The sequence below is a fragment of the Passer montanus genome, unplaced genomic scaffold, assembly GCF_014805655.1.
Source record: "Passer montanus isolate IOZ18808 unplaced genomic scaffold, ASM1480565v1 scaffold18, whole genome shotgun sequence".
Classification (NCBI taxonomy): Eukaryota; Metazoa; Chordata; class Aves; order Passeriformes; family Passeridae; genus Passer; species Passer montanus.
In genome coordinates this window covers 18,539,369-18,551,502 of record NW_024365381.1, presented here as the reverse complement: position 1 = coordinate 18,551,502, position 12,134 = coordinate 18,539,369, and the positions used below count along the sequence as shown (strand labels likewise).

General features: G+C 39.2%; 1 protein-coding gene across 15 annotated transcripts in view; it reads right to left on the bottom strand.

The window, feature by feature from the left end:
- The window catches only part of NRXN3 (neurexin 3), a 920,037-nt gene that overhangs the window by 707,223 nt on the left and 200,680 nt on the right, over window positions 1-12,134 (bottom strand). For all 15 annotated transcript variants that reach the window (XM_039705065.1, XM_039705064.1, XM_039705053.1 and 12 more), the window contains 2 exons: window positions 7,670-7,971; window positions 933-1,094 (listed from right to left, as the gene is read on the bottom strand). In XM_039705065.1, the coding sequence (XP_039560999.1) occupies window positions 933-1,094; window positions 7,670-7,971 (464 nt within the window). The remainder of the gene's footprint in view (window positions 1-932; window positions 1,095-7,669; window positions 7,972-12,134) is intronic.

Here is a 12,134-nt window from a genome sequence, read left to right as displayed (position 1 = left end):
TTAGAAGCATGGGAATTTTTTTAACCAATAGAATAAAAGATGTGTGTGACCAATGAGCATTAATTCCTTTGTTTGAAAAGATATATAAACAGTGAATAGTTTTGAGTGACCTCACACCCCCCACCTTTGAGAAGCCTAGGCTGAAGAAGGAACAACGGGACACCTCTGAATGCAAGGGTGGTGACTATCTTCTGTTTAATCTCTCTCTTTTTCTCTCTTATCTACTTCTTTCTATCTCTCTCTTCCTCACATTTTATTGTTCAATATATTCATACTATTGTCTTCAGCATATGGTTTTGTTTGCTCTTTAATTCAGGGAGAGGCATCTCTCAATATTTATATCATAACACACGGTACGCTTCATGTCCACATGCCATGTGATTGGCATACCTCCCTGACACACCCTCATGCTGCATTCTCCTTGCAAAATACCTTCAACTTTCATTTTTCTGTTTTATTCTATTTCTGTATCTTCCTGGAAAATTCAGATCTAACTATACTCCCAGGTGAAATCCAGGACCTTAAAAACTATTCTAAATAGGCTTCTGATTATGTTTTTTTCATCTCAAAATGCTACTTAGTAATCAAAGGCCATTTGTCTTTTTATAATGGCTATTGTCAAAGTGCCTAGAAGATAGTAATGCTTTCTTCTGAAGGGCTAACAGGTTAGAGAAGACACCTCTTCTACTACCATGAGCATTTTTTCTATAATCCAAGCACTAGAAGTATGATTTTGCCCTTAAGTTCATGAGTTTTTCAGCCTTCTGACCAGCTGAATGACAAGTTTATCTTTACAGTTAAACAGTTATTGCAGTTATCAGTATAAAATTAGACTTAAAGGAAGGAATTAATTGTGTAGGGCAGGAAAAAAGTGAAAATCAAAGAGTAGCAAATCAAAAGCACGGAGACAAGAATTAATTTCAAATAGTTACCTCTTTGAGGCAGCCCATGAAGTTATTGCTTACTGGAGACCCAGGTAAATCAGCAGTACTGGGGCTCCCTCCCACGTAAAAGAAGTCATCTGAGCCCAGCATGGTGTAGTCCTCCTGTGTGTAGCCCGTGGTGGTAAGGATGCCATCCACAGAGATTGTCACCTGTTTGAGGGACACAATGGACAAAGAAAATCCCAGCAATGACCTTACAATCCTGAACAGAACAACTTACCTCCCCTATAATTTTATGCCAGTTTTATTAAGGATTTTGTTGAGATTTGGTATGCTTTTTTTTTTTTTAAGTTAAGTTGAGCTCTATTTTCTGGTCTGATTTTCCCACAGAGAAATGCTTCAGCATCTGCTTCTTCCCTTTCTGGTGCATCAGCACTCTCAGGCTCACCCAGCAGCCTATCCATCCAGATGCTTTCCATCTATTCAGGCCAGAAAATATAACTGTCCTTGAAAGACATTTCTCATATTAGCTGATTTTATGATTAATTAGAATTTATTTTGATGATTACAGTTAGTTATGGTTGTTAGTAAAAAAAAAAAAACTAATGAAGACGAGGTTGGTATTTTTTATTTTTTAAGTTTCTTTTGCTCACGGCACACTGACAATCATGCATTCAGGGATGGGGGAGAGGGAACTCACTTTCAATACATTATGGATGTGCATGCCATGTACCTGGAGAGACACACACCCACCACCCGCCACACCACAAACAAAATAAAACAGAAAAAAAAGGAAAAAAAAAGAAAAAAGAAATTTCAAACTAAACCATAACCAAAATATAAGCAGAAAATAAATCAAAATAAAATAAATCAATCGCACACCAACAAATGTGATAGAAGTGGATATGAGAAAGAAAGAGCTGCAAAGCGTGCACACACTGCACTTTGACCTGTCATGCCATTATATCTGAGGTCCACAAAGATGACAGGAAAAAAGTAAAATAGAGAGAGAGAGAAGGAGAAGGAAAAGGGAGAAACAACCATTTCACACTCGCATGCAATCAAAAATAAAAATACCAAACAAATTACATAATAACAAAAAAAACTCAGAACGAAACAGAAATGTCCCCAAAATCTCTAACCACAAACACATGAGGGGTGAAGGGTGACAGAAGGAAAGGGTGGGAGAGGAGGAAGTGAATTTTATGTGTTTTGCTTAGATGTTGTTAGTGGTTGCAAGGGAAGATGGAGGAAAATAGATTGAGGCCAGGAGGAGACGGGCGAGTCACCAGACGTGGACATGCCATGCAGAGTGTGTACTGAAACAAACAACCGGCTGAGCTCCTGTTGGCCACGCAGGTAGAGGTCAGAGAGAGAGAGAAAGTGAGAGAGAGCAAGAGGGAGAAGGAGGAGAGAAAGCAGAGGGAGGGAATTGGGGGAAAATCATGAGAAAGAGGACAACTCTGGCCAGTTTGCCCATAATAGCCATTGTCACAACAAAAGGGTGAGAGAAAAAGAGAGCCTTCACCACCACAGACTAGAGGCCCTGCAATGGTTCTGATCTAGAAACCTTCAGAGTAAAAAAAAAAAAAACAACAAAAAAAAACAAACACTAAACTAAAAAGCCAAGAAAAAAAGCCAAATGAAAACAAAAGCAAAAGAAAACTCAAAAACAAGGGACAAAAAACCCCAACAATTTATCACCAAAAAGGAAAAGAAGAACTGAAGACAGGCGAAGAAAACAATGAAAGAAATGTCCAAACCCTATTTCCAGAAGAGCTGTGTTAGTTGCTTTTGATGCTCATTTTTCTATTCAAAAAGAAGAAAGGAAAGAAAAAAAAATAAAAAAGAAGGGGAAAACAATGTGTTTTCAATGAAACTAGAATAAAATTAAAGGAAGCAGTAAGTATAAAGGAGGGGGGAAAAGAGCAGGTAGGGGGAGGAAAAGGCAGGTAACACACGGCAAACCCAAAAAAAGAGACAATAAGAATGATATCTACCAGACAATGTAGTTTGTTTACCATAGCGTGTCCAATGCCTGAGTGCTTTGCGGAAAAGGGGGAAGAAAGGAAATTAAAAAATCGTGAACAGAACGATTGTTAATTAAAATAACTAAAAGCAAAGATGAGTCGTTAGGGTGTTAGTACATTAGTTGGTTAGTAAAAATGACACATTGCATGAATGATCTAGTGTTAGTTTTTCAAAAAAAGGCGTGGGGCACCTGAGACACACAAAGTGAGAAAGAGGACAATATGACCAGGACTCTATGGGGAACCATGCCATTTCGACTGTAAAGAAACAGGGAGCTGACTACTCTTCCCACCCTGGTATTAGTCATTAAGTTCAACCCTCATACACATTATCCAGACCTGAAGGAAAGTTAAAACAGTGCAATACTTACTCTTCAAATGATCATCAAGGTGCTTCCCTCAAAGAAGAACCTTATGCTCAAAGATATACACACAGAATACACAGTTTGCCCCTTCAGCACAAACCCAGCCATGACTCCCTTCTTCCACCCACCACCACACCAGCTCCTCTTCCAAGCTTCACTACCCTCAAGTGCTGCAGAATATCACAAGGCCAAGTATTTCCTTTGGCTGGAGGATACAGATGAAGATGAGTCCAAGACTCTGTGTCTTCCTTCCAAGTTTCCCAGTCTGCAGGTTTCTTTACAGCAGCTGAGTTTGTGACTTTCAGGAGAAGCACATAATAGTACCTGTGCTTGGCTGTTTGCCTGTAGCTCACTTCTGTTATCCAAGATACAGGAATTGAACCTCTCCTACTGTAGGGAGAAATGTGTCGAGAAATTCTGTAGAAAGAATTGTGTCCCTTGTGTCCAGGTTGGAGAGAGAAGATTGACAAGACTTAGCATCCCTCCTGCATCTCTATTACACAGGAGCTAGGAGAATTTACCAGTCGGTTTGGTTCAGCAGAACTTTTTTTAACCTGTCCCAAGGCATGCAGATGTCAACTGTTAGAACCTACACTTGGCTTCTTTGTGTTTTAGCAGTGAAGGAACTAAAGATCTTCATAGTAGATTTTGCATTATGACTGGCTTTAGTGTTAATAGGGAAGGGCATCTTGTGGAGAATCCAAGCCCCTGTTCCAGAGTGATTGAAGTTGCAAGGAATTATCCTAAATTATGCAAGCAAGATCTACACTGCCTCATGTAAAAACCATCTGCTTGCAGGCTTCAGAGTTGTGCACTTACTAGGGAAATAGGTTTTTGAAGACTTTGTGGCATTGAACATGAAGTCCCAAGGTTATTTGCCAATGGGAATGAAATAATAATAATAGTCTGTACTTGAAAATAATGAGCACAAACTCCTGAATTCTTCACCAAGGAAGTCTTACTCACAGCAAATAGTCATATTAGTAAATTTATTTTTACAAAAAAAGGAGTTGAAATATGGGACAGGGAGAAGAGCATGCTAGAAACGAGACAGTGTCAGCAGAGGACCTGAAGACAGACACAGGAAGTCTGACCTTCAGTCTCCTCTGGTCTTCCTCCCTCCTGACCACACTGCCCCACTCTCTGAAAGCCCCAGTAAAATTCAGCCATGATCTTATTGCTAAGTAAAGGTTTCTCACAAGGCAGAAAGAGGGCTTAGTTTTAACTGAAATAATAAGATAAATAAACAAGGAGATTTGCTTTGACATTAACAATCGCTACTCAAGGGAATCTGTGGATTCACTTGGTCTGTCTCTAAGGAGATTAACCGCTGTGATAGTCATTTGATCCAAAAAAAAAGCAGCCCTTAGTACTCTCCCAGCTTAGCTACAAAATATTTAACAATTCCAAAAAGTACTAGGCAAAAGTCCAACTATTTAAAGTTATACTCTAATTCTAGAAACAGCCAAAAAATTATGCAAATCCTCCTCCCCTTTCTCTTAGCCCCCAAAAAGCAGAGGAAAAGATTAGATGGCATCCTGAAACTGCTGATAGTCCATTTAGCTGGAATTGCTTAGATTTATATAATATTCTCGGAATATCTAAATTATTGCGTTTAAAGTACATTTAAAAGAGAACTATATCTACCTCCAGTGCAATATTGTCAAGCAATACAAGGAGGCTACTGATTTTCTTATAAAGCTTCAACATTCAGAGGCAATATATTTTACTGGGTTTTATGTTTGGCCTTGGAATGGGGTTTTTTTAAGGAAACATGATCACAGTTGGAAACAAGACTTTCCAGTGAACTATATTATACTGCAACATTAAAGGTAAATTTATGTCAGGAAAGACATAGAACCAATAATCTTTTACATAGAAAATTATTTAGGTGATACAAAATTATATTGGATGACAACTTTTAGGACTATCATGACTGCTCTGTCTCAAGGCCTCATCAATGCCAATATCTGGGCAGCTTTAGGTTCTGGGTCAATGTCTTGATTTTGAAACAGATCAAAGTTAAAATGCAAGTATCCAGGGAAAAGGTGACTAAAAAAATTCAGCCTTATTTATATTTATTGTTTGAACTGTACTCTGTCATGTTTAACTATAGAAATGGACACCAAATCACATCTGCTAATTAAATGTAATATGACTTGAAGACAGGCCTCTGTTTGCAAATACGCCATCCATCTCCTTAGTACATCCTCTCTCTTGCCCAGTCAAGTTGGACCCTTTAAGAATTCAGGATCACTAGAAGCATTCACAGTGAATAGATCAGGAGGCTTAAAAATTTACTGTGCTGCTTGATTGGCAAGGGACTACCTACTTTCTAATAATGACCAAAGTACTGCCCCGGACTCATCAAATATGAAAAGGCATAGAAAGATTTCCATTTTCTTGGTCCACTTCTGTGGACCAATAAAAAAAATCACTAGCTAAAATATGAAGAAAAAGAATGAGACAGCTTCCCATCCACAGTTTTGTTTGTGACCCTTCACCTTCTGCACTTCAAGATCTAAACCAATTCTGGCATGAAGCAAGGATTAATTTTTCTTCTGGCACATTTGCCCACTGAAATTGATTTCAAATGAAAAATAAAAAGTATGATTAACTAAAATGGCCAATGAGCTCTAGGACCAGCTAGAGGTCCTAAATATTCAAGGACCAGCTGTTCTGAAACTACCTAAAAATAATAATTAAAAAAAAGTCACATCAAATAAAGCCATAAATTCAGACCTTTTGAGACTAACAAACCTAGACCTGTTGGTGCATCTCCCTCTACTGTACTGATGGGAAAGGTTAAACAAAATAGGATCATTAAGACCCATCCACTGCATAAGAAATGAAATTTTCATCTGTATATTGAAAACAGATTGATTTTTTTCCAAAGGTAAGAATTCTGTAGTCTCAAAAAAGTTTGATGACAGATCTTTTTTTTCAGACCCAGACATGCTAAGCATGTAGAAATACAGGGATTTACATGAAAAAGGCAAATAAAAATCTTCAGCCCCAAATCCAAATATTGAAAAGACATGAATTCTTGATAACAGAAGAATTATCCACTGACCTCTACTAGTAGAGACTTTTTCTGATTCCTGACACTGATGAGTCTATACTCACAGACACTTTTCTCTTAGCTAGGGTAAAATGCTACCACAAATTACATTGTGTAAACTTATATAAAGCTATTTAAAGATTGTGCTAATATTGACATTAATGAGAAAATAAACAGGTAACACTGTATTCACAAATTGATTTTTAATTTAATTTTAAGTCTTCGTTTACAAGCTATTTCTGCTTCTCTATCAGTCAGCAAGATATCAAATAGCTCCTATTCACCATGTAAATCTCATTTATTATGCAGCGGATGGCGCTTAGTGACTTGATATATTTACCAGCTTTCAGAGCAAAGTTATTTAATTTTATCTTATCTATTTATGTATGAATTTATATTTCATGAGAAAGGCTTCAGGATTTTAAGTCTAGCCTACTACCAAATACGTCACCTGATATAGTTGTCTGCTAGGAAAAGCAGCATGTAGATGTGCAAAATTACAGTGGTAAAATCAGAAAAACTTTTCCAATGTGGAATTGTAGGGTGCTGGATGGATCTGAGTTTGCGTGGGTTTTTTTGATCCTTCCACTTTTCCAGTCCTCACAGCAAACAGAAGAGTCTCAAGGAAGAGACCATAAATAAAGTAGAATCTCATTATAGAAAGAAGGGGAAAAAATCAAAAAGAGGAAAAGAAGAACAGAGAATCAAGAAGACTCAGAGAGACTCCAGCCAATTAATTCCAAAGCTATAGAGTTAATATAATTACACACATACCCACCAGCCTGCACACCTGCACACTCATATGCACACACAAAAGAAAAGAAAAAGAAAAACAAAGACTTACAGAATTAGAACTGTGACATCATGGCAATGGTTAAACCAATTAACAAAACTGAGAGAAAAAGGAGAGAGGTGTAGAGCGTTGGCTGTTGGCAATAAGCTCTATTCCCACAGTAATTAAATGCAACAAGAATATTACTGATAAGATTGAATCATAATTAAGGAAATAATAAAATTCAAAAGGGAGAACAGAAAAAGAAAAAAGGAAAAGGGAGATGAAAGTAAAGTTATGTTACAAGTTTTTATTATTAAATCAAACCAGGAAAAAAATAGAAAATTAATAAATGGGAAATGAAGATATTGCAGGAGGGATAAATTCCTATCAACTAATGTTTTTTCACTATCCTTTAGGCACCAAGATCCAGAATAGGTGGAGAAACTCTAGCAATAGCACTAAGCTTCCCCATTTCTCCATTACTCTCTCCCATCTGCCTGTCCCAACAAAAGAAAACAAAACTCTCCCCAGCACTTTCTCCCCTTCACCATTACCTGCCGCAGGTTGCGTGTCACCTTAACGTCGTGCCACGCGTTGTCATTGAACTTGCCATTGACCGGCTCCACAATGGCCTCAAAGGCCCCAGACCCCAGGTTGATGACCAAGGAGACCGCACCGTCTTTCAGGGCCAGGTTGACGTAGTCAGCTGACTTGCCCGTGTGCAGAATGAGCCCGTTGCGTTGCCATGTCTTGAAGGAGAGCGTGATCTCATCGCTGCTGCTCTGGATGGGGTTTTGCGACAGGTCATAGCAAAGGTATTCGGAGCCACGGAACGTGGCCATGTTCTCATCTCGCGCTGGAAAGGAAGGGAAACAAAAGATCTATTCAGCAGTCAGCCAAGAGCAGATTTACGGTTGTCATGAAGTTTAGGCATCCCACAGCACTGTCAGCTGTAGAGCTAAATATCAAGGCATGCTAATAACTGTAGAGCTCTTTTTGTAACATGGCTACCAAGAGAATTAACTGCAGGGTCGCTGGTAGCGATGAATTTCAGTGCTGTGTTTTTAGTTTCACTGCAGCACTGTCTCCATAGGGACCATTCAACAGTATGCAGTGGAGTCTAGGAAAAGCACATTTAAGGACTGTTATAAGACATTTCACATCCTTTTTAGGAGAAGGATGGAAAGCTCTATTATTCGCAACACAACCACCACAAACGCCTCGATTAAAAGAACATTTCACAAAGATCAGTATTTAGATTCAGCACTACTGCCATTAGAACTTATCTTAACCTATCCAACAGGAAATTTAAGAAAGACACCGGAATATAATCCTAACAGAGCTGCCCCTCTCTTTCAACTGAATCAAAGACCAAGCAGACACAAGAGCCACATGAGGCGTCCTACAGATTATTTCTCTGAGAGCACAGGGAAGTCCACATAAAACAATTTGTTCACAGACATAAGTAATGTTGCTGGTAAACACATCTGGCAACTTTGGCTGTCTTAATCACCTTATCCAGGAACTCTGTATTAGATTAGCACATGTTTTTCAAACAGCAAAAATAAATGTGGGGGGATTATTAACAGCACATGACATTTATTATTTCCTACAAAGAAAAGAAATATCTTATGTACAACAATGAAAGCCACTGCACTTATTTCTCAGCAACTGGAAGCAGTGTTTGAATACCATGAACATCCTTTTTGTGAGCTACAAGATAGCTCCCAGTACCTGGGTTTCCAGTCACTCAAAGCCAGTTCTGCTGCAGTATTGTGCTTATGTGACTTGAGCCAGCTGCATGCCCTGATTTTATCCAGTAGAAGGAGAGTGATAGGAAAGCTTGGAGGAGAGCTGGCTAGTGCCAGCTGGAAGGAAATGGTACTTGCAATGGAGTCTGTATAGATCCCACCCCCCACTCCTTATTGCAGCACCTTCCTGACTCCCAGCTGCGAAAGCAAGGCTGAGCAGTAGATAGTACAAGCAGTCAAGCTATCATAGCTTACAAATCACTGCATAAGGCAAATGCTGGTGCTATTTTCATTGGCATTAATAGTACTTTTCTGCTTCATTTTGTACCATTTAGAAATCCTAATAAGGATTAGCCAGAATTTATTAGTACAAGACTGAAGGGAAAATACTTGTTGTCATAGCCATTCTTGGAGAATAACTGCATGGTAAAATCTGTGTTCTCACAGCATAAAATAATGGTAACAAAACAGCACAGTATTTCAACTTGTATGTATAACACTCTCAAGTGAAAGGTCTGATTTAAACAGAGACTCTTGCAGAAGCAATGTGTGTTTGTACTTCATTAAGCGAGCCATTTGTCCAGATACTTCTGCAAGCAAACAGCCACCCAAATTGCTCCTTGCAGCAGCACACGTTGGGAGCCAACTGGCTCAAAAGCAGATTTTCAGAAGACGACCTGTGGTCCCAGCAGACAAGCTGAGCACAAGTCAGCAGTGCCTGCCCTTTCAGCAAAGGCCAGCTGCATCCTTGGCAGTATTAGCAAGAATCCAGTCAGCAGGCCAAGGGAAGTGATTCTTCCCCTAATGGACACTTATGAGATGACATCAGGAGTGCTCTGCCCAGCACTAAGCTCCCTCTAAGTAAAAATTACTTCAAAATTCTGGAGTCAGTCCAGCAAAGAGCTACCACCATACTCAGGGTACTGGGGTAGTTAATGGGTGTGAAGAGGCTGCGGGAACTGGATTCATTTTGCCTCAAGGAGAGACAACTCGAGGGAAACATTACTGATCTCTTTAATGACTTAATGGAAGAACACAGACAACACAGGGTCAAATTCTTCTCAGAGTTGTTTGAAAGGATGAGAGGGAACAGATGCAGTTGAATACAAAAAATTCTCAATCTATAGATAAAAAAAATGTTTCATCTTGAGGATGGTCAAATAGTAGGAAGGGCCCAGAGAGACTGAAATCTCTACCCTTAGAAATACTAAAAACTTGACTAGGCAGAGTCCTGAGCTGCCTGAACTAACTGGACCTTCTCTGAGCTAATGGTTGAATTGCACAGCCTCCGGAGGCCCCTTCCAAATTATTTAGCTTTTTAATCATATTCTGAATACATTTAACTACCACCAATAAGTGTTTATGCTTGCATCAGTGTTAAACCAGCCTAAGCACAGAGGGTTGCTATTGACTGCAGTTCTGGAAGTCAGAGCCAAGCATTGACAATTCCCTTGCCTGGTCACTCCTGACCCATCAGAAGTGAATGTGTTACAAGCAAGTTAGACACAGGCTCCTTGTACCTGTGATAATTCCCATCAACTAGCCAGTGTATGAGGGCAAGAGTCAAACACAATCATTGTGAGTGAGCCGTTTCCCTGCAGCTGAAGATGTGCAAAGCACTGAACACACATTTGTGAAGAAGGACACTGGGTTGATTGTTCACTCAGTACAAGACATAGTAATAGGGCTCATTTGCACTTCCTCAACCACTTAGAAGAAATCTCACTGATCCACTTAATACAAAGGAGAAGGCAAAGAGTAGATTAGAGATCTAAACAGTAATTTAAGGCAACCACTGAAGACTAATCAAAACAGAGCAGAGCAAATTCAAAGAGATATTACTCCTACTTGTACAACTGGTTTTCATATAGGGTGCATTCAACTATGTCATCTGCCTGTTTTCTCCAGTCATCTGCTGCTGACCCTTGTCATAGATGGGATTCTGTATTTTATCCACCTTTGTATCCTTCTTGTTCTTGGGATAATGTCACCAATTTCTGTTTTATGTGTTATGGGTTTTTTCTTCCTCCTGTGGCTGCTCTGGACAGGCATTCAAATTTGCAGATCATCACACACAAAAATATCTGTGGGACTCACTGTGAAATCAAAATTCCTTCCTGTCCATGATACACCTCATAAGCACAACTCCCAAGGTCTACACACTTTCCAATACTGTATTTTCCAAATTGCCGATTCCTCAACAGTTTAGCATGTGTTTTGGCAGTGGCCATGTGTTTTGGCAGTCTGGTGAAAGGTTTCAGCAGTCAGAGCCTAGCATGTGCACTCAAGAGCTTGACTGTGTATCCCCTGAGTTACAGCACAGTAGCTTCTGTCAGGCCACATGAAAGGCTTCTTACCAAGCATGGCCTCTCCATCCTGTCCCAACTTTAGGATGCTCTGATATACACCACAGCTGTGGTCAAAAAGCACCTGAAAATTACCAGAGAGCATGGAGGGGGGAAAGGGGTTTAGGTTCTTTCCACAGTCAATGAGGAGAAAAAGCCCTGAGTAGGCCGCAGGTCTCCCAGTATTTCTTTCTGCTTTCAGACATGGTTTGGTGACACCTGGAAGACCACAGAGCAGTGAGCCACTTGTTATTTGTGAGCTCATGACCCCTGTGCTGTACAGTTTTGAAGATTCCACAGATTGCACTGTGATATTCATATCTTCTGTATTCCTTAAATAGTGATAGTGTACCAAGCAGCTTCTGCACAGCAACACACAAGCTGTGTGAGATCCAACTCTAAGTCAGCAGGGATCCTTGGTTCATATTACATGAAGCAATAGATCAAACCCTGATTTTTCTGTTAAGTGAAACCCTGTATATAGCCAATGATATTTCATTTAATGGATGATCTAGTTATTCAAGGGTGGCAATGCAACTGCATAAAATAACATTTACTTAAAACATATTTGGGATATGTTTGAAACCTATTGATTTTTGTATGATTTGCAAGATTTAATTTTTGACTCAGTTAATACTAAATAGATATACAAAAATAAGAATCTGTCAGCACATATAAGGAATCAAATTTTCCATTCCTCTTGTTAGTATTAACCTAAATCCATTATTTACTTCCTAATTCATTCACATAACTAAACTCTCTGCAGTTTCTGGGATTTTCAAAGATCCAATATTTGTACATAAATTCCACAGTGGGACTTAAACCTTCACATATTCAAGATTCAAAAAAATCACCTGAATAGAAGCAAAACTCAGGATCTTCAAACTAGCACAGATATTTTCCTTGAATGAATGGAGTCACCG